This window comes from Phyllostomus discolor, chromosome 1, assembly GCF_004126475.2.
Source record: "Phyllostomus discolor isolate MPI-MPIP mPhyDis1 chromosome 1, mPhyDis1.pri.v3, whole genome shotgun sequence".
In the NCBI taxonomy this organism is placed as follows: domain Eukaryota; kingdom Metazoa; phylum Chordata; class Mammalia; order Chiroptera; family Phyllostomidae; genus Phyllostomus; species Phyllostomus discolor.
The window spans coordinates 190757201-190781252 of NC_040903.2; the positions used below are offsets into that span (position 1 = coordinate 190757201).

The window sequence follows — 24052 nt, forward strand, 5'->3', positions numbered from 1 at the left end:
ACCTACAGACTGAAAGTGAATATTCCAAGCAAATGAACAAGAAAAAAAGCTGGGGTAGCAATACCTAGACAAAATAGACTTCAACACAAGCCATAAAAAGAGACACCGAAGGACATTTCATAATACTCAAAGGAAGAATTCATCAAGAAGACATAAACATTGTAAACATATATGCACCCTGTATAGGAGCACACAGATGTATAAGGAAAGTCTTGGGGGACTTCAAGAAAGATATAGACAGCAACATACTTATACTAGGGGATTTTAACACCCCACTGTCCAAAATGGATAGATCTTCCAAACAAATTATCAACAAGGGTATTGTGGCATTTAACAATGCCCTAGAGCAAATGGACTGAACAGGTATATATAGAACCTTTCATCCCAAAGAAGCAAAATATACATTATTTTCAAATGCACATCGAACATTTTTAAACATAGACCATATTAGGACAAAACAAGCCTCAAAAAATTCATGAAAATTGAAATTATATCATGCATTTTCTTGGACCAAAGGGCCTGAAACTGGAAACTAATCTAGATGAAAATTTTCAAAAACATTCAAATTCATGGAGATTGAGTAGCATCCTATTAAACAATGAATGGGTTAGTAATGAGATCAAAGAAGAAATCAAAAAGTTTCTGGAAACAAATTAAAATGGACTCACAATAGTCCAAACCTTATGGTACACAGCAAGGGGAATCCTGAGAGGGAAGTTCGTAGTGATACAGGCATACCTAAAAAAAGATAGAAACTTTTCAAATAAACAACCTACATCTACAAGAACTGGAAGAACAACAAACAAAGCCCAGAGCAAGTAGAAGGAAGGATATAACTACAATCAGAGCAGAATTAAATGACATAGAGACTAAAAGAACAATCCAAAGAATCAATAAATCCAGGAGCTGGTTCTTTGAAAAGATAAACAAAATCAACAAGCTTTTAAGCAGACTCATCGAGAAAAAAGAGAGAGGACCCAAATAAACACAATCAGAAATGAAAGAGGAAAGATTACAGTGGATACCACAGAAATACAAAGGACTGTAAGAAATTATTACGAACAACTATATGCCAAGAAATTTGAAAACCAAGGTGAAATGGACAAATTTCTAGAAAAATAAAATCTTCCAAAACTGAATGAAGAAGCATCAGAAAGCCTGAACAGACCAATAACAGCTAATGAAATTGAAATGGTAATCAAAAAATTCCCAGCAAAAAAATGCCCTAGACCTAATGGTTTCACGAGAGAATTTAACAAAACATTTAAGGAAGAGCTAACCCCCATCCTTCTCAGACTATTCCAAAAAATCCAAGAAGAAGGAAGACTCCCAACTCTTTTTACAAAACCAACATCATCCTAATTTCAAGAGAGAAAACTACAGGCCAGTATTGCTGATGAACATAGACACTAAAATCCTCAACAAAATATTGGCAAACTGCATCCAGCAATACATTAAAAAGATCATACACCGTGACCCAGTGGGATTCATCCCAGGGATGCAAGGATGGTACAATATTCACAAATCAATAAACATAATACATCACATAAACAAAAGGAAAGACAAAAATCACGTGATCGTATCAATAGATACAGGAAAGCATTTGATAAGAGCCAAATCTTCGAAAGACTCTACTAACTCAAAAATTTTTTAGTATATAATTCTGTAATGGTAGTCTCTATACATGTCATAGTATTGTGGGGGGAAAAATGTAAGCAATCATTTATTCCTACATCTTTTATTTAAGGCAACCATGTAAAGTAAATCCCAAAATACTGTAAAACTTCCATAGCAAACTTGAGACTTGGTGGAAAATATTGACAATCACAGGTAGAATATAGGGGAACATATATTGAGGATCCCACAGATCTGGTTTGAATCCTAGCTCTTTCTCCTTTAGCTTCTGAGCCCATAAGCAAATAAGTTTCTTGATCTCTCAGAGTCCATTATTGAAAAATGAATGAGTCTCTTTCTTTAAATAGGAAATTGAAGTATGAATATTTACAGAGTGAGATTGGTGCAGTTTTTAATAATAAGATGATATAATTGACACATAGATAGTGTTCAGTTTTTTATACCTGAATAGATTTTGAATGGCTGAAAAGAACTTAGATATGTGAAAGGGGGAAATTGAGATAACAGTAATGGCATAAACAATAAAATATGTTTAAGTAACTTAGATATGCCATATGAGTATATAACAAACATTAGTTATAAACTTATGGTATTTCATTGAAAGTAAACGTGTTTCATTTACTTTCAAGACTTTGATGCTTGCATATGGGAAAGACTTAAATGTAATTTGCAACACCATAAAAGTCCTAGAGGAGAACATAGGCAGGAAAATATCAGACATTCCAAGCAGCAATATTTTCACTGATCTGTCCCCTAGAACAAGGGACATAAATGAAAAAATAAACAAATGGGACTTCATCAAAATAAAAAGCTTCTGCATGGCTAAAGAAAACAGTATTAAGAGATAACCAACTGTATGGGAAAACATATTTGCCATTGATACCTCAGACAAGGGTTTGATCTCCAAAATATATAAAGAACTCTCACAACTTCACTCCAGGAACACAACTCAATTAAAAAATGGGAAAAGGACATGAGCAGACACTTCTCCAAGGAGGACATACAGAAGGCCCATATAAAAGGATGCTCAGCATCAGTAGCCATCAGAGACATGCAAATAAAACCACAATAATATATCACTTCACACTGGCCAAAATGGTCATCATAATCAAATCAATAAACAAGTGCTGGCGAGATTGTGGAGAAAAAGGAACCCTAGTGCACTGTTGGTGGGAATGCAGACTGGTGCAGCCACCGTTGAAAATAGTATGGCATTTGCTCAGAAAACTAAAAATGAAACTGCCTTATTTTCTATGAGTAAACTAAATACCCAAAACCGCAGTGTGTTTTCATTAACAGTGAAATTGTTCCATGAATTGTGCTTCAAAATTTTTATGTTGATTGTTGAAAAGAATCTGTTTTTCTTCACAATACATAATATATTTGAGTATGTGGATGTTTTGAGCAGACAGAAACATCCTTCTGCATATGACATTATTACTGTTTTCTTTCAGGAAACCCTGATAGATTGGTGTGACGAAAAGGAACTTAATTTGATATTAACAACTGGAGGAACAGGGTTTGCACCACGAGATGTCACTCCAGAGGTGAGATAGAATATGCTTTTCTTATATTGGTGTGCTGAGGATGTGAAAAACTTACTGTGGAAAAATTATCTAAAATGTTTCTTGACTTTTTTCTTTGTACTCAAGCTAGAAGTGATAGAATATGAGGAAGAGTGAGCTGATCCAGAATATACTCCTGAATTTGCTCAGTGGTCTCTGGTTATCAGCTAAAATTCAGGCATATTGTCAGAGGAGGTGATATCAGAACTCTGACTCTTAGCATGATATCTGGTCTGATGTGCTTTCTTAATATACTTCGGAATGTATCTGATTTCTCTTTTCTTATATACACTTGTCACAGGTTTTAAAGCACAGTAGCACAGTAGAATGGTTGCAATAGAATATTTATACCAGTATTACTGTTCTTTTAATGAGAAAAAGTTGTATATTTCTATCATTTTAAATGTGAACTTAATAAGTCAAAAAGCAGAATTAATATCTAGGCTTTATGCCACAAGAATTACCTCAACCTTTGCACAGTGGGAGAAATTAGAGAAAGAGTGAAGAGTAGCCAGTGCTCAGTGGTTTGGGGGGGGGGCGGGGGGAGGAAAGGCTTTCTTTTTAAGGAAGCTGTAAACCTGGTGTCATTTTAGAGTTATATGCATTGTTTTTTTTACCTCTCCCAAAAAGTGTTTCTTGGCAGAATTTCAAGTTAATGTTAACTGTGTCCTTCTATTTTCAAACCAGTACACTATCTACTATCTTATTAATAGCAGGAGACTTTTTGCTCTGCACATATTAAATATTATACTGTCTTTTTCAAACTTTATCCTGCACCACAAAGTGGGCTTCTTAAAACAGATTGCTGGGCACTACCCACAGAGTGTCTTATTCAGTAAAATCTGCAATGGGTGCTGAAATTTTGTATTTTTAACAAAGCTCCAGGTGATGCAGATGTTACTGGCCCATAGACCCTACTTCCAAACTTTGAGAACCACTGTTTTAGTATATGAAATTACAAATTTTTAAACAAGTTGTAAATTAATTTCTATTCTATGTAAAAATCATGACAGAAATTTTCTGGATACTATTATTAGTAGGCTTATAAATAAAATGGTTTTACTTTTAAGTCAGTTATAATAGTGTTGTATGGAGAAATCCTTAACTTCAAGTGTTTAAAAATGAAGTCATCCTTGCATAATTTATTTAGTTCCTGGGCCCTAAGGGGAAATGGTCCTTTGACCAACTTTTACACTTCTTTTAAACTGTGAGGCTAAATTAATAAGTACAGTTGGAGGGAAACCATCTCCTGTAGAGATGTGTTTGTTTTGTTTTGTTTATAAGAAAATTGCCTATGTATGTGAGGGCATTGACTTTTGGAGTTAGGTGTTGTGTTGTGTTTGAAGTAAATGAAATTAAGTTTATATGTCTATTTTAGTGTGTGATGGTTTGATATTTTCATATTACTTATTTTCACATCAGAAAAGTATAAAAAAGTTACCATGAATTCATTTACAACCAGATAATATTATTTTTAATTATAGAAAAATAATTTATATCACAAAGTTTAGTATTATTGTATTCTATGGAATTTCAATACCAAAATACTAGGCTGAAAATTTAAACCTTTGAATTCTGGCTATAGACTAAACTGCTCTGTGCCTCAGATTCCTGTAAAAGGAGCAAAATTAAAAAATACATATGTATCAGGGTAAATGTGAGGATTCAGTACTAGTGCTAGGTAAGGGTTAACTTATAAGGGGTAAAGATTTTTTTATTAGTTACTATATAACTACCAAGTGGAGAAATCTGATAGTTTTTTGTATGTAACTACCAAATGAACAAAAAATCTTATACTAGATTTAAAGTATATCCATGAAATTGTCACAATCCTATTATTTTAAATTTTGATATAGTAAGCTTTGTATTTTACTTTTTACATCTCCATATAAATCAGGAGTCTTAGATTTCTACCATTTCTAATATCTGTTTATTCTCCTATTCCCTTTTTGGGGGACTGTTAGTTGACAGAAGTCTATCCCTTTCTATGATCTTAAGAAGTTCTTTATTCTTCAGCTACCTATAAAACTTTGAGGTGTTCTTATATTCTTATATTCATATATACCTATAGCAACCAACTGGGTAAAATTGTATTAGGTTATTTTTTAATGATTTAAAAATATACATGAATATGTATTCTGTTTTTGAAAACAGGTGATTATAAATTCTTGATCTTTAATAGAATCACTTTATATTTTATATATAAATATATATGGTATTATTATGTACAGCAAAAGTCCATTGGACTGTTAAGCCTTTGAAAAAATAAACATGAAAGCAATATAGGGCCACCCAAAATAATTCTAATTGCCCATTTCCTCTACACCCATGAATAGTTGCAATTCTTGTAATATTTAAAAACAACACTGAGATGACCGGAATCCAGAAATACAATTTTGAGCTTGTAATAATATAGTTATTTGTCTTTCACTTGTTTGTCTTATATAATTATGCCTAAAAAGAGAAGAAGCTGTTTCTAGACCACATTTACCTATATAAAACTTAGGGTTGCAAATATTTTTAAGTAGACTCAGAAGTTACTGATAGAAAACACAAACATTAATGGTAAATATAAAATAATATAAAACTTCTCCCTTCACATACTAGTATTTTACAGTGAGTAATTTTCAATAATTAGTTTTATCTACAATCAGAAAGGATGATTGTTTGTGAGATGTGTGTGTTGTTAGGGAAAAATGAAGGGGGAAATAAACTGAATGAAAGAAATAAAGCATTCTAAACTTATCAGTGGGAATGAGCTGTAAAGAAAATGAAAAGTTTAATAGACTTAGATTTCTTCCCAGGTCTATTTAAAAAATAAGGAATAACAAGTTTAGAAAAGAATATTCTATTTACATATTTTATAGGAATAATGCAATCAATGAATTTTTCTAAATTATGAATTTGTTCCTATTTTTATGCTTTGTATCCTAGAATATAATTCATCTGATAGTTACATGCCTGCTGGCCTGCTCTCTGCCTTTAAACATGAGATACTATCAAAGCTAACATATAGCATAATAATCCATTCTTTTCAACTTTTTAGGGTTTTATTTTCATATGAAAAGCTTTATTTTTAAAAAAACTAATTGCATTATCTCTGATCTTATAAAAAGGTTGAATAATCTGTTGACATTAGTGAAATGCTATTTATTATAATATTCTGTGGAACATAAGAACTCATTACCATACAAAGTATTATCTCTTCATGTCCCATTATCTTTTCAATATGATTTATTTCCAAAATAGGTATTATTGTGTAGTTTTTAATTACTTTTTAAAAGTAAAAGTATAATTAAGGGTATATAAGTGAGTTGAAGTAAAAATCTTTTAGATGTAAATTTTAGAAGAGGCTCAAAGATTAAGCATTAAAAGATCTATATAATTAAAAAGAAATATTTAGTATGTTATGGTAATTAGAAAATATTAAGCTACTTAATATTTATAAGGTGAAAATAATTTTCATCACATTTGAGTACTATGCTACACCAGAATGAAGGACTGTATACTAATATATTATGTTGATCATGAATTAAAGAGTTAATCAAAGCCTATATAATACATTTTAGTTTTCATCCACTACTTTGATTCATTCATCAAGTTTGGTATTTTTAATTCTTAATATGTATTTGATGCCATACTGAGTGCTAGAATTAAAAACATAAGGTGTATTCCCTATCCTCAAGAAACTCTTAATCTATCACAGGGGCAAATTATGGCCCATAGGCCAAATACAGCCTGTCATCTTTTGGTATGACTTATGAGCTAAGGTATGGATTTTGCATTTTTAAATGACTGGAAAAACTCAAAAGGAGAATAATCTTTTGTGACACATGAAAATTATTTGCAAATTCAATTTCACTATTCATAGATGAAGTTTTATTGGAACATTCCACACTAATTCATTTATATATTGCCTTGGCTGCAAAAGCAAAGTGGAATACTTGCAATCAAAATTCTATATCCTGCAAAGCCTAAAATATTTACCATATGACTCTTTGTCATGGTAAGTTATGGTCAAAAGTTTGTCAGCCCCTGTTCTGTTGGACAATGGTAATTCATCTTTACTCACATTTTTATTGACTTTTTAAATTGATATTTAATTGACTTTTATTGATTTTTACCTTTGTTTCTACTAATCTGAAATGATGTTGGGTTTCATTTCTTGAACTTTAGAAGGAACTTAAAAAAAACTTTTTTTTGCCATAATAAAATGTATTGTCCCATTGACTTAATAGACAGTGTAGTATAACAAAAATAAAAGATCCCTTATTCTAAATAATGTATAAAATTTTTAACTTTCAAAACTGGTCAAATTAATGGATTTATTATACAGTGTGTAAAATCTCTCTCTTAAAATATTTTCAAACTGTAGTTCTTAGCAATACCTCCTAACAATACCTCCTGATATAAATGGTCATTATAAAATAAACAAAAGGAGGAATAGCAAAAATTTCAGAAAGCTATAAACTTGATATAAGGGATATTCATTTAAAAGGATGCTTATGCTTCATTATGTAAGTGAAGAGGCATCTGACAAAATGACCAGTGCTAAAACGGGGAGACTACTCATAGTCTGGTACAAAGGATGAATTTCTAGGGAAAGACTGTGATTTTCAGAAATCATATTCTGTTTATAGCCTGTATAATATTTATATTGTACTTTTTGGAACAAATCTAAGCCTGTCCACAAATATTTTTCTCTTAGGTTATGAGTAATATTTTCTAAAATATCAAATCACAGAAAAAATATTTATTTTATAAAATCTGTTTTATAACCTAGTTGTTGAAATTTATGTATTTTATAATTTTAGATGTGAGTATAAAGGTTTAGATTATACTCACCCCTAACAAGTATAAGGTGTGAGTTCATGTAGTCATTAACAATTTTTCTTTCTTATGTTATAACACTTTAAAAACATGAACACTGTATAAGTTAAAGGAAGGAGACATAATTGCCCTGAGTTACTGACTGTATGTTATTGATCATCAGTTGGTGACTCATGAAAATTGACAGTTAACAGTTTCACCTAAAAGTTAACATTTGACATGTTAGCAATCAGAGAAACTCTCCTACATTATAGCAACATAGCAAAAACACCATGTTTAATAATTTCTGTTTTTGAAAGAAATTTTTCTTTCAATTTTATTTGTATTGGTTTCAGGTGTACAGTTTAGTGGTTAGACAATCATATATTTTATGTAGTGTTCCACTCAACATTTCCAACACCCCATCTGGCACCACACATATTTACTACAATATTGAGGTGAAGAGACTGAGAAACCGAGAAACACAAATTGGTAGTTATAAAATAGTCATGGTAAAGTAAGTAAAGCATAGGAAACATAGTCAGTAATATTGTTTTTGAAAGAATTTGGTCTCTAACTTATGTCATTTAAAATACAGGGTCCAGCAGAAGTAATACCTGCTTGTGTGTGGTTGGTAGAGTAACAATATGGGTGTAATAATTTATAGTTTTAATTTGAGCATTTCACCCAAAATGTCCTATGGTGTGCTTGAATGTGATATTGTTATACTACAGAATTACATGCTTATTATTTTGTAATAAAAGATTTTGTAATAAAAAAGGGGCATGATTTGTGCCAGACCTTGTATATAGTTGTTCTCAAGTATATATCAATATTGTCTAGAAAACATTGATTACTTCCCTAGCAAAATATCATATACTGGTACTGAATATTTATTTTATAGTTCTAGGATTGTTTTGACTAAATAAAATGCCAGTAGAATAACTCAACAATATGGAATTGATAACAGAGCAGAATACAAGAAAACAGATTAGAATACAAGAAACCCTTATACCTGAAATATTTAAAACTAAATTGAATAAAATACACCACTACTTTATGGTCAGAGAAAGTTATATTTCATGCCATGTTAAGGAGCTCTTTCTATAATTTTTATAAAGTAGTCTTGAAAATGGAAAATAGGTTTATTTGTCTTATCTTTGTCTAAACATTTTGGCATGCAATATGCTATAGTGAAAACACTAAAACTATAAAGTCAGACCTGAATTTGAACTCCATCTCTACTACTAACTATGAAATTAAGGCAAATTAACCTATTCAAAGTTCAATTTTCTCATTTGCTAAATTAGCTAATTCCTACTTAAGGCTGTTTTTCTAATAATTGAGATAAAAGTAACATAATAATAGTAACTAGCACTTGTATATAGAACATAGTATGTGTTGGGTGCTGTTTTAAGCACATATTAATCCACTGAGGCAGATATTATTGTTGTATCTGTTTTAAAGATGGAGATACTGAGGCAGAGATCAATTAATTGACTTACTCATCCAAGCTAGTGATTATAATACATGCAAAAGTATCTAGTGCAGTGCCTGGTACCTTTTAGATGTTTGGTAAACATTTTTGTTTCTTAACTTTTTCTTTCTCATTTAATTAATGTCATTACCTATATACCTCTAATTAGACATGGCAGCCCGAAATAAATCTATTTACCATTATACTTCTTATATGTTAACTTCTAATATATCTGGTACATATGTCTAAAGTAAGTCAACATGTTTCCACTAAGGTATAGGGCAAAGGAACAATAATAAGAATTTCTGTAATCTATCTCAGAGGTGTCGAACTCATTTTCACCAGGAGCCACATCAGCCTTCAAAGGGCCAAATGTAATTTTAGTACTGTATAAATATAACTACTCTTTAACAGTTAAGCGAGAGCTGGGCACTGCCGCCAGGTAGAAACAAGTGTTGGGCCAGATAAAGCAAGGTGTAGGGCTGGATTTGTCCAGCAGGCTTTGTGTTTGCCACCTGTGATCTATATGATATGAAGAATGTGGGTTATGTGTTTTGTTTTAGGTCTCTAATTTCTCCGTCGTTTAAAATTGTTGGAAAATGGCTTTAAATGGCTCAGATATGTGATAGGATAACATTTTTGTAATAGCCCACTTTATCATGGGGTTTATAATTATTTTGCATTGTGCATTGAAAAGCTGATAAAATATCAGAGAAAATATTCATAGCCTTTGTCCCATTTAACAGGCATTTAACAAGCACTTTAAGCCTTAATGAGTGAATGCTAAAGTACATGTACTCCTAAAATAGTGACTTTACAAGTCAAAGAATATAAAGCTAGTACCAGAAATGTTCAGTCATTTCAGTGCAAAAGATGTCTTTAAAAGGAAAATTAAGAAAGAGCCAAGTAGTTGGGGAAATTTTTACACAAGTAGAATTTAAGCTAAAATTGAGGGAGAAAAATAGTATTTAGATCAGGAGAGAAGAGGACAGACATTACTGATAAGAGTCAAGAAGAAGGGGAACTGTATAACAAGCTACAGAACAAGCTATAGAGGAATTAAGAAAATCTTTCTGGCAACAGCAGATAATTTACTTTATATAGAAGGATGGATAAACTAGACCTATGTTATTTTAATCTTTCTTAGAACAGCTAGAGTACCATCTGTAGAGATGAAAAACAGCAACTGTCATTATTCAGAGATTCTTTAGAAGCCAGATTCAGAAGTCTACTATCAACACAGTTAAATCATGCCATGAAAGTGCTCTAAAAATAGACCCTTTTTGAGATTTGGAATTTATTCGAATGCATATCAGTACATTCCCCAGATCTAACGTCATTCTCTTTCAAGATTATTTTCATGCACTGGTTTTTTTTAAAGTCCTGTTGTAATTTGCAAACCTAGTTACTATCTACACCATTGTATGTGAATAAAATTTAAATTGCTGTGAAGTATGAAATTCCAATTTTGATTTGTTGTTTGGAAACCTTTTTAGTTAATACTAATCTTACAATAGAGACACTCAAGGAATAGTTTCTTATCATAGATTTTTATCCTTGTTGAATCTTGAGTTGACTTAGCATTTTAAATAAAGCTACAAACAGTATAATAATTGAGAAATCATAATTTCTCAGATTTTGAGGAGATTCTGTGTTCAAAGTCCTAGCATGTCCTTTTTATCATTCCCAGCCTTTGCCTGAACATCTCAATCACTGCTTTTTCCATCTGGGAGTTCATTATTTGTGGAACTCTAATTGTTTAAAAGTCTCAACATATCAAATTGAAACTTGATGTCTTATAATTTCTACCTAGTAGTCCTAGTTCTACCCTTTGCAGTGCACAAAAGGAGGTAAATTTCTCTTTTGCATGACAATTATAATATTTGAAGGTAAACAGTACATTCCTCCCTTAAGTCCACTTACTTTAGTATGATTTTTGCACTCATTTTTTCCATCAGCCACAGCCTTTCCTAAAACAACTACCCTCTACTTTATTTATGCATTAAAAAGAAAAGCTCTTTAGTATAATTGTACCAATACAAAGTTACAGGTACAAAATTAAACCATTTAGATGATGTAATTAGGGCAGTAAGTGACATTACATTTAAAGCTATCATGTTGAAAGGCTATCATTTCATATTGCCACACAAAAGAGGGGAAAGCACATTGATCCTTGAGGTCAGAATTTTGAGTATAAGGCAAAAATAAAAATTTCATATATAGCCCTGGCTGCTGTGGCTCAGTGGATTGAGGGCCAGCCTGCAAACCAGGGGGTCACTGGTTCCATTCCAGGTCAGGGCATGTGCCTGGGTTACGGGGCAGGTCCCCAGTAGGGAGCATGCAAGAGGCAACTACGCATTGATGTTTCTCTACATTTCTTTCTCCCTCCCTTCTCCTCTCTCTAAAATTAAGTAAATAAATCTTTTTTAAAATTTCATATATAAAGAGCCTATAAATAAAATGCTGGCTTCATTTTCCCTTAAGTATATTTCTTAATCGCATGCCTACAGTGCACCAGAATATGTACTCAGCTTTTTGGGGGTCTTATGGGGCAGAGAGATTATATCAGTAGAATAAAAATATATTTATTATGACAATATCTATGTCTAAATAGAACTCTTACTAGAAAGGTAGTGTTGCCCATTTAACCATATATGAGGCACTATAACGTAGTGGTTAAAAGCATGGACTATGTGGGTTGAATACTAGATTCACGTCTTACCAGTGTGTGACCTTATACAACTTTACTAACTTCCTATATTTATTATGTGTAAAATCGAGAGAATAAAAGTACTTCCTTCATAAAGTAATTATATTATGTGAATTAGTAAAGTAAAAATATTTATTTACTATGTAAATATTTGCTACATAAATATTTGCTGTTCTTACCTGCAATATAATAGAAAGATCTTTAGTTTAAAAAATAAGTAGATAATAATTGAATAAATACTGAAAGAATTTTTCCTTGGGGAAACATCAAGCAAGATAGGACCTAAAGTTTACAATAGTGTAGTTGTGGAAAAGTTAAAAGAAAAAGAGACGATGTGTTAAATATTGATATTTTTTACCTTGAATCTGCCAAAATGATAAAATCTTGAAATTGTCTTTCCAGCTCACCCTTATAAGTGTACTCGCATAAAATGTACAGAGGCTGGCATACCTGAATACTTTAGTTTTGCAAAATATATGCTAAGATACTGACAACTAAATATCATTAAATAAATTGCAAATGCAAGTGCTAAAGTATGTTTATATAGAGATATATTTTTAAGAATGAAGATTTCAGGATATTTCTTTATTATTATTGTCTGAAATCATAAATGTGTACTCATCTCTCTATGTTAGAGCCCCACCTATTAAATGGATTTAATGTTGCTTTTCACACAAAATGTAATGACAACAAATTTATATCTGTCAGGCCCTCTGAGCTTCTTAGAATTATATCACTGTATTGAGGAGGGCAAAATATTTATAACTTTTTTATTGCCTGCCAAAAAAGGAAACTTACAGGGAACTGATAGTCAGAAAGTAGATTCATATAACAATAAAGTATTTGGAATTATTCTAGTAATTTTACAAACATTATTTCCTCATGTTGGAACTTGGAAAGCACATGGCTGCTATTAAAGTATGGAGGACAAATGGCCATTGGGGGTAGTAACCATTTTAGGTAATCATTAATGATTACATAACCATTTCCCCCCACCTTCTTCACCACTTTCCATAGTTTGATTGCAGTATATGATAGAATATCCTTTCATCTAATAATTCCCAGGATAAAACTACACAATTCTCAGGATAAATAAACTACATAATTTTATTTATTTTGATTGCAGTATATGATATAGCATCCTTTCATGTAATAATTCTCAGGATAAAACTTTAAGTACTGAGAAGATAGGTCAGTTTTGCAAAGTTTAAAAATACTTTTCTATAAAGTGTAGGCATTACAGCCAATAAGAGGATGACTGTTAGTTTTGAATATTATATAAATATAATGGAATCTTGTTATAATGTGTCTATTGCTTGTTATGATTTAAGGCTACGTGCATACAGACCTCCATTCTCATGAGGTCACTTTAGTATAACCCCATTGATGAAGTTCAAAAGAGATTCACATGATGCCAATTTCCCATTATTGGTTTTTTTTTTAATTTCATTTATTTATTTTTAGAGAGGGAGAGGAAGGGAGAAAGAGAAGGAAACATCAATGTGTGGTTGCCTCTCACACCCACGCCCCACTGGAGATTTGGCCTGCAACCCAGGCATGTGCCCTAGACTGGGAATTGAACTGGTGACCCTTTGGTTCAAGGGCTGGCACTCAATTCACTGAGCCACACCAGCCAGGGCTCCCCTTATCGTTAAACAGGGTATTATGATTCTTTGATAGGAGGTTTATTTGTGGGCCCTAATAGTTTCTTTCCTCATTTCTCCTTTCTGCCATTTTCAGGACTTTCCTATACTATACCCTGTCCCTTAAGATGGGGCTATTCTGTGTGTTGAGTAGATGAATGAATGTCACCGTCAATATTAAATAAAATTTAGAGAAATGAGAGGGCTGCTTTTATATAATACTGAAAACAAAGCCTAGTATAAATGGACCTTTCCTCATACGTTTACCTTGTATACCAATAACAACAGTAGTAACAATAATATTCTAGTTTATTTTTGTTTGAATTTTAGTTATTATTCCTTGCTTTCTCAACAAAAAAAAAAAACGCTTTAGGACAGGGGTCAGTAAACTTATTCTTTAGAAGTCTAGATAGTAAATATTTTAGGCTTTGTGGAATATATGGTCTCTACCATAACTGCGCTCTCTTGCCAGCCCAAAAACCACCATAAGAGGATATAAATGAATGGGCTTTACTGTGCTCTGATCAAACTTTATTTATAGATAATGAGATTGGATTTCATATAATTTTCATGTGTCATGAAATGTATTTCTTTTGAATTTTTCCATTCATTAAAAAGACTAGAAAGAGTAGGTTTGAAGAGGAAGGTCAGGAGTTTCACTTTGGTCATGGAAACTTGAACTGTCTTTAAGGTATCCAAGTGGAGATGTTAAGTTGGCTGTTAGATATTTGCATCTGGAGTTCGGAGGAGGAGTCTGGGCTAGACATATAGTGGTGTGTTGGTACTCATAGTTAATTCATTCTGGAACTTGTGACAAGAGCTGAAACCGACAAGTACAGAACAAGGAAGCATTTTCTCCTGTGAGCAGCATCATGACTCTTCCAAGTTCTAGCAAGTGTGATGAGTCCTGAGCAAGTGCCAAGCGCTGAGATATTTTTTCTTGTCAGAATGTGATGAATACAGGGTTTGACAGGTTCTAAAGCTGATGAATTTCGAGGTGTGGCTATCTTAATGGAATTAAAACCCATGACAATTGAGATCACCAAGGAACTGATTAGTATTAGTATTCCTTTATTGGTATTACTGCCCCTGTTCTTTTTCTCATTCACTTTCAAAGAAGTAGGCTGCTTCTAGTAATCTGTTCCCTCTGCTCACACACACAAAAAAGGGTGGAAGGGATTCCCACTGAATCAGAAACCAGACCTACACAGGAAGTAGTACTATTAGTAGGCCATTCTCAAATTTTACCATGGTGTAAACATGGGAGTGAATTTTCCCAAGTACCTCCTTGCTGGAAAACTGTTTGCACTGGAGGTAAGTGTGAAAGGGGAGGTTGTGGGAAATGTTGGGGTGAGGGCTTTCAAAACCTTTCCCAAACCTCAGAAATGGCTTAATTCTGAGGAAAGGAGAAGGTTCAGGCTGGTTTTTATTTCCATGAGCCAGTTCATACAGCCCTAAATTTGATCTGCTTTCCTCAAACTAGGAGTCAGAAATCCCTTTTCTCTTCTGTTTTTCTGCTGCAGAAATTCCCAACATTCCCATTTTGTGGGCTCCAGAAAGGGGTAAGCAAAGACTTCAATCCCAGCCAATCATTTCCAAATTAATAATTTTTAGTGTTTTGGTTTTTTTATCATTATAAAAATGCTTTGACCCATTTTTCCCATCTGTTTTATTTTTTGTGGATTGTTATGTATCTATGTTCTAGGGTCACTCTGTATCCCTGGGCAGTAGAGTTCCTATCAATTGGCTATTTCCATTTGTGTGCTTTTCTCTTGTGAATTCACGTATGCAGTTTATTGTGACTGTTTCCTAGATTGAAGACACCAAATTCAGGAGATTGCTTCATTCTCAGTGTCATTTTTTCCTGAATGGTGTTTTGTTCCCCTGCTGACAGCTTTTCACTCCCCTACCCAACTGCTTCTGATGATCTGCCATTGCCTCTCTGCTCTTCTGTCTTCCTGCTTTGACTGCCTTTGATTTTTTTCTCAACTTTTTTCCCCACTTTACTCCTCTGCTAATTGATTTGCATTCTTTACTCACTGGTGCTTTGTCCATCAACAAATGGCTTGGTACTGCCATATCCATCTGCTATTTTAGCATTTTAGGCTGCTCAGCATTCTCTCAGCTCTCCTACCATAGTCCTATGCCATCTGCCTGCCTGATCTTGCCCTGCCCAGTCTATGCCTGTAATATTTTACATAGGTTCAGATTGTTTAGCACTTCTGCTATCTTTCTCTACTTGCCTTATGCCACTAAGTTGGACTGCTAACTAAGTTTGCTTGACTACTGTCTCCTCTACCTATCTAATGTACATGGCTGCCCTATTAATTAACTTCAGATGTTATGTTTATCTCCTATGCATTCAGCCTTGAAACATGCTGATTGGCCCATATTGCCTCCTTTATACTTGTCTACATTTGATAAATCACTGACATTGTTCCTCTGTTATCTTGTAACCCTGATCAGATTTTATTTCCAAGAAAAGTGTTGCCTACATGTTGTCCAAACATATCTTATAAATAGAAAAATGCTTCACTGTTTAACAGTCCAGTCCACTTTATTCCTAAACTGACTTTCAAACTCATTACCACCATCCTTTCAGCTTTTTTATACAACTCTACAATTTTCTCTTTAGTTAGAAATACATTTCTTTCTAAGTCATTTGTTATCATTGCTTCAGTTGCCTTTTCACATCATATATTATATACTTTTGTTCCTTGCATATAGAATCTTTTAATAATTTTTCATATACTAAGTTCATTTTCTAATTTATTTCCCCTAATTTTTCCAGGGCATCATGAGGACAGATTACTATTAATTTTATTTAAAATTTAAAAGTATCATCTCTAAAAATAATAATTTTACTTACAGCTTTTTGTAGTTAAGATTAAAGTAGCTTTCCACTCAGATTCACTTTTCTCCTTTGAGAATATCATTTCTCAGCCATCCTATAATTTATATAATATCAATTCTTTAGAGATTCTTTCCATATACTTATCTTTCCCTCCTTTCAGGCTATTTTTTCTTGTGTGTGGGTAAACTGTTAAAATTGACATTTTCCCAAAATTTGCTGAGTACCTAGCATCTAAAAATACTTGGAATAAAAAATTATCTGCATTGTAAAGCTTATTGTCTTATTCACTGATATTTAAATAAAAGTCAAGATCAAACAAAAAATGGAGATTTTGCAAATAGTGTAAAGAGTCCAAGGAGATTTAAAGTAGGCTATGTACACTTGCATACAAATGTGTGTATATCTATGTGTGTACATGTCTACAGCATCATTGTGCTTGCAGTGTGGTAAATGTGGAGTATCTATATTAAATTTTGTCTTATTTTTTCAAAAATGAAAGGGAAAAAGCTAAAAAGAAAGTTATAAATTTAGGGAATATAGAAAAAAGATATGGACAGGGTTTTTAAAATTTATTTTCCTCTAATAATAATATATCAGTAGCTTTTTATTATGGTAAAATACACATAACATAAAATGTACTATTTTAACTAGTTTTAAGTGTACAGTTCATTGGCATTAGTACAGTCATGATTTTTTAAAACCATCACATCTCTCTGTTTCTATAACTTTTTAATCATCTCAACAGAAACTCTGTACCCATTAAATAGTAGCTCCCCATTTCTTCCTCCTACAGGCCCTGGTCTCCTCTATTTTACTTACTGCCTCTGATTTTGCCTATTCTAGGAACCTTATATAAGTGGAATTATACCATTTTTGTTCTTCTATGTCTGATTTATACTTAACATTATATTTTCAACATTCATTCATGTCGTAGCATATATTAGAATTTCATTCTTTTTTGAGACTACTCTACTATTGTATGTTTATACCACAATTTGTTTATTCATTCATTAGGACACTTGAGTTGTTTCATGTTTTGGCTATGAACAATGCAGCTATAAACATTGGTATGCAGGTGCTGTGTTTCTTTCAAATATTTTGAGTATTTACCTAGAAGTGTATTCAGAACTTTTAATGCTTTCGTCTATGAGGAAATTAAATCAATGACAAAGACATCAGGAAACTACATAATTAACATGAAAGATGGATAAGTTCAAGATACTGTATTAGGAGAATAAATTATAAACTTTAGAAAGGTTACAGAAGGCCATGTGAAATTTAGAAGACCCTAGATTCTAAGAATGAAAAGGAGAATGAAGTGAAATAACACAGATGAAGGACTTCAAGGTTGAATTAAAAAATACCAACTTCAGGACAAAATGATGGCATGTCTTTGAAACAGAGTAAGGCTCGCTTTTAAAGAAGAAAAGAGGGATGCATTTGAAAGAGAAGGTGTTAATGAAGATAATGGGACTGAAATAAGTCAATCAGGGTGTGTTTAGAAGAACCAGCCATGAGAATAGGAATTCATTTCAATTCAGTAGTCTGTAATCCTGGATACCCAAGCCTTCTACCTATAGAGGTTTTTCTAAAAAGATTCCTGGGCCTAACCCCTAGAGATGATGAACTGGGAATATGATTTAGGCAATGTGTGCATGAGAGTGTATGTGTTTTAATGTACTGGTAAAAAAACAACATTCATTAAATTGAACTGTGTAGCATAGTGTCCTAGACCTTACAAGAGTAACAAAAATTGGAGAGAATTGGTCCTTGTCTTCAAGGAATTTAAAACTGTAGTAGTTAAATTTGTAATAATAATGAATTTAGGAAAGATTTTCAATCCATTGGTAGATAATGTTTTCACAATTTATTTTGGTGATTTTACATGCTCAATCCAGCCTTTCTCAGCCAAGGTTCCTCATGTAACCTGTCAAAACAGCAAAAACTGAGTGACTCTCTTCTCAGCTCTCCAAAGGTGGTACATAAACTTGTACTACTCTATATGCATAGGAGAGAAATTGTTTCATTACATCCAATAATTCTGCTAGGATCTATTTAAAAGGCTTGCTCTATGCCATTTGTATGTTAGGAGTATATAACACAAAGATAATGCCTTGCTCTCAAGGAATTTACATCCCAAGAGAGGGAAAAAATATTCAACAAAAAATGTAGTACCCACAAAATTTTGTTATTTTCTTTTAATTCTTTAGGAAAAATATTCAAAGACTGATTGTATATCAGAACATTCTTTCACCTCTTGTAAGCATCATTGATTCAGGAATAAGAATGTCTTCTATGTTAATGCCTCGTCACAGCTGAAGGATTCTGGTAATAATTTAAATGCCAATAAGAATCTCTTTAATTTTAAAACCTTGAGCTCTTAGTGACAGATTAGTGATTCCATTGGTAACTGTTAATAAACAGCATCACCTGAAACCAAGGTTATTAGTTTTATAGTGGAAAGTAGAGGTTGGCTAGAGATAAGTAGATAACTAATGTTTAGGAAGTTCTTGAATGTAATTATAAGCACAATGAGGATACCCTCTTCTCCCCATAAGTATAGCTATATACTAATATTGAAAAGGTTTGGGATTAATTTATTTCCATTATCAACTAAAGCTCACTTGAATTCCTGGTGTCAGAAAGTTCAGTCATATTAATTAGTTTTTGTGAGGGATATGGTTAATTAGTCATTCAAACTAGGAATTTATTTGTCCTCCTTAAATTAATGTGTGCCTTTAAAGTTGGACGCAGTTAGCTTTATTCTTATTGCTCAGTGCTTCACACGGATTTTTCTAAAGAAATCTCTTTAAAGTACTACAGTTAAGTTTTAGTATCCTATTTTTCCTCCCATCTCCTGATGTCCTACTAGTAATTTATTTTTAACAACACAGCTATGGAAAGATCAAAGTACTTGCGTCAGTATTCCATTGTGTAAATGTACCACAGCTTTTTTATCCACTCATCTAGTGATGGGTGCTTGGGCTGTTTCCAGAACTTGGCTATTGTAAATAGTGCTGCAATGAACAGAGGGGTGCATATATCCTTTCAAATTAATGTTTTGGGTTTCTTAGGATATATTCCCGTATGTAGGATCTTTGGGACAAAAGCAGTTCCATTTTTAATTTTTCTGAGGAAACTCAGTGTTGTTTTCCACAGTGGCTTACACCAGTCTGCATTCCCACCAACGGTGCACAAGAGTTCCCTTTTCTCCACATCCTTGCCAGCACTTATTTGTTGATTTATTGATGATGGCTGTCCTGGCAGGTGTGAGGTGATAATCTCATTGTGGTTTTAATTTGCATCTCTCTGATGATTAGTGACATTGAGCATTTTTTCATCTGTCTATTGGCTATCTGTATGTCCTCTTGTGGAGGTGGTCAAAGTGGGGAGGAAGATGGGGATGAAGAGACTTTGCTTGGGCAGTGGGCACATCACGCAGTATGCAGTTGATGTTTTTCTGAGTTTTTACTTGAAACCTGTATGGTTTGGTTACTCAATGTCACCACTTAAATTCAATTAAAAAGTACTTTTGTCAGGAGAGAAGCACTAAAATAGAAATTATACCCAGGTGTAACTTGTTTTCTTAATTATAAATGAGTTTAAAGATTTTGCTTGCATTTATTCTGAAAAACATTTTTTAATGCAAGAAAAAATTATACAGATATTTTAAAGTATAAGATCTGGGATAAAGGAAAATATAAGAATAACATAATTTTATTTAACTCATTTATTAATAATAAATATACTTTTTGTGATCTGTGAAATCCTATTTTTATTTTGAGGAATGATAAATTGAAAATAGAGTTGTATAATGTGTTTCCTTTGTGTGTGAACGTTAACCTGAAGAGACCATATCTTTACCATTCCCTTATTAGTCTTCAAGTCCTTTCTATATTTAATATCAAGAATATCCTATAAATTTCCTTGTGATCTTCAGATTCCTTATAGGCAAATTCTCATAACAAACAAGTTGTCATCTAATTCCCACCCCCCCACCCCTTTCTCTCCTGAAGAATTAACAGTAGGGCATATTCTGGACCTTGCAAAGGAAGATGTAGCTTCCTTACATGAACATTTTATGAAGGTGGTTTCACCCCCTAGTTTTAAAGATAGACAGTGAATAACAGGCAGTAATAACCAGTCTCTGTGTCCCCTAATCTTTTTTTCTCCCCTTTGCTCTCCTACCATTAAATGTTTCAGTGGTGCTGGCAAAAACTCACACATTACACCTGTAGTACAAGAGGTCGGTGGAGTGAAAGGGAAAGTTAATTGCCTCAGACACATAAACTATTTGGTTTAAAACTCCTTTATATATATTTAATAGTCTTTAACATCAAAATAATTACCTGAAAAATATACTTGTTAGACATTTGGATGCTTATAAAATACAAAGCATTTCCAAATTTTTTGTATTTATCTCTGAATGCTTTTAGATTTCTTACATTATTTAGTATTTATGAAGTGCTAAAGTACTTCACTTTAGTACTTAGAGATTATTTTCTGTTCATATCAGCAGCATTAAAAACATCTCAGATATTCAGGAATTAATATTTTTTGTTTGTTCATAACTATATTACAGTAGTAGACATGTACATATTTATTTTATGATCAGATAATTCCATTATAGAGATCTTAAGCAAATATTCTGAAAGAAAATACCTCTTATAAGTTAATTATTTTTTCATCCCAACTCACTGCCTTCTGGTTAAAAATAAGTCAATTTGTGAGAGGATTAAAAGGCAGAGAGCTTTTTGAGATATTCTGCTTTCATAATGTTTACTAATTTTAAAATAAAATCATCTTCAGGAAGATCCTATTTTATTAGCAAGATCTATCTTCAAAGTTTTCTTCTATTCCTATTGTTGGAATTTTAGGATCACAGTACTTAGTATATATCAGAGGTGTTCAATAACGGCATAAAATGGTGACCTTTTTATTGTGACCTAGTATTAAAGATGAAATTTTAACTTAAAAGTATATACATTTAGGAGAAAGAAAAGATTTTTTGCTATTTATCTTGCCTTTTATTAATTGCTTTAAAAACTCCTGTTTTTATGAATATAGATTTATTTATGAGGTAAGTATAAACTACCAATAATCTCAACACGTAATTTTAGCTAGGACTAATTGATTAATTTGAACAATTAGGAGCCCATCATAAATACAGGTTTGGGTTTCTTAATAACATCATCTTGTTACCATAGCTGCTACAATTTATTGTGCACTTACTGTGTGCCAGGCTATATAACATCTTATTTAAATCCTCACAACAAGCCTATCAAATGGGTACCATTCCACAGATAAGAAAATTATATTTAGAAAGATTAAATCACTAAATGATATAACCCAGATCTCAGAGCTAGTAGAAGATAATAGAACTAGAATTTGAAATAGGTACTCTTACTCCAGAGACTTTGCTCTTAATCACTCCCTTTTTTATATAAATTAAGCTTTCTTTATGTAATAACTATTCTGTTCTTTAAAAAGGGAGACCTATCAATCATATCAGAGTATAAATAAGCTATAAGTAAATTAATTTCCATCATTGTTTATTTAAGTTCTTTCTTATTTCCTACCATAAACATTCTCTTTATATAAATTATCAAATATATTTCTGATTATCACTTTAGAAATATTTCTTAAACTAGAATAACTGACTCAAAATTGCCTTCTAGAATATGTATACAAATTTGTGTATTCATACTGTCAGTTTGTGAGAATGCATATCCATTATCATTTTTAATTTACCAGTTTGATAGGTGAAAACCGTATGCTTTTATTGGCATATTGTAGACTGATAGTGAGATGAAAGATATTTTTTATATTTGTCCAATTTTGTTTCTTGTTCTATAAATTGCCTGTTTTCTTTGTTCAGGTTTCTTTTGGCTCAGAAAAGTACTTACAGACTGTAATTACAGAGAGAAGGAAATACTTTTAGCACAGTCAAATTTATATTTTAACTATATCATTTGTCATATAAGTACACACTGATTTATCTTCTCTTTTCTCAAATTCCATTAATATAATAGTACTCAATTATTTTATTACTCACCCTGTTACAACAGGTCAAGCTCAAAATACATTCTGAATCAAAGGTATGCAGTTAATAAAATACAAACACATTATATTCTATCTAACAAATTACTTGTGCCCTTTGTGAGGGTTTTTTTTTTTTTTTAAAGTTAAGCCTCTTTTTTTTTTTTTAAAGATTTTATTGATTTATTTTTAGAGAGGGGAAGGGAGGGAGAGAGAGAGAGAGAGAGAGAGAGAGAGAAACATCAATGTGCAGTTGCTGGGGGGTTATGGCCTGCAACCAAGGAATGTGCCCTGGCTGGGAATCGAACCTGGGACACTTTGGTTCCCAGCCCGCGCTCAATCCACTGAGCTACACCAGCCAGGGCGAGGTTTTTTTTTTTAATAGCTGGTGTACAATAGTTTATTTTCTAGCTATTTTTTCTTGTGGAAAGTTTGTGATAAAAACTTTACAGATAAAAACTTATTGAACCTAAATATTTTAGAATGAATGTTTTGTTCATACATAACAAACCATGGAAATAATTTATAATTAGGACATTGACTACATGTAGCTACTATTAGTCATTTTTAAAAATACCAAATATATAGTTCTATTTGCAAATCATTTTGCACAAATCATTTTTCTACATAAGAATTCCAGTGAAAACAATATTCAGGCATGTGATTAATGTTTGTATTATATAGATGCTTAAAGCGTTTTATAAACTTTTTTCTGGCAGGTAGAGCTTAACTTCCCTCAAAAGTTCCAATATTTTTTTAGTCTCTTCTAACATGTAAATCATCTCAGGCCCAAAGTGTTTGGGTAAGTGAATCGTTTAACACTTGGCTTGTATTTTTCCACGGAAACATTCATCTGTGTAAGTGATTCTCAATCATGGGGCATATCTGGTCCCCAGGGAACATTTGGCAGTGCCACCACTGGCAGGGGGTATGCTACTGACATGATGTGAGTAGAGGCTGAGGATGCTTCTAAACGTCCTACGATGTACTGAACAGGCCCCACAACAAAGAATTCTCTGGCCCAAAGTGTTAATAGTGAGAAACTGAAAAACCCTTGTTTGTATTGAGTACTATATATTATACAATATATATTATATAGAGAGAGAGTAATATTATTGAGTACTCACTAAGTGCCATGCACTCTGCCAGGGGCTGGGAACACATGGACAGAAAGTTATGATCTTAGTCCTGGCTGCGTGGCTCAGTTGGTTGTAGCATTGTCTGGATATACCAAGGTTGCAGGTTCGATCCCCAGTCAAGACACATATAAGAAGCAATCAATGAGTGCATAAATGGGTAGAACTACAAAGAAAACGATCT

General features: G+C 32.6%; 1 protein-coding gene across 6 annotated transcripts in view; it reads left to right on the forward strand.

Annotated features, from left to right (window-relative positions):
* The window catches only part of GPHN (gephyrin), a 456579-nt gene that overhangs the window by 180289 nt on the left and 252238 nt on the right, over positions 1 to 24052 (forward strand). For 4 of the 6 annotated variants that reach the window (XM_036011095.1, XM_028508289.2, XM_028508290.2 and 1 more), the window contains exon 4: positions 3090 to 3182. In XM_036011095.1, coding sequence (XP_035866988.1) covers positions 3090 to 3182 — 93 coding nt within the window. Of the gene's footprint in view, positions 1 to 3089; positions 3183 to 15362; positions 15402 to 24052 lie in introns of all 6 variants that reach the window. The other 2 variants (XM_036011094.1, XM_036011096.1) reach the window with 1 other exon arrangement.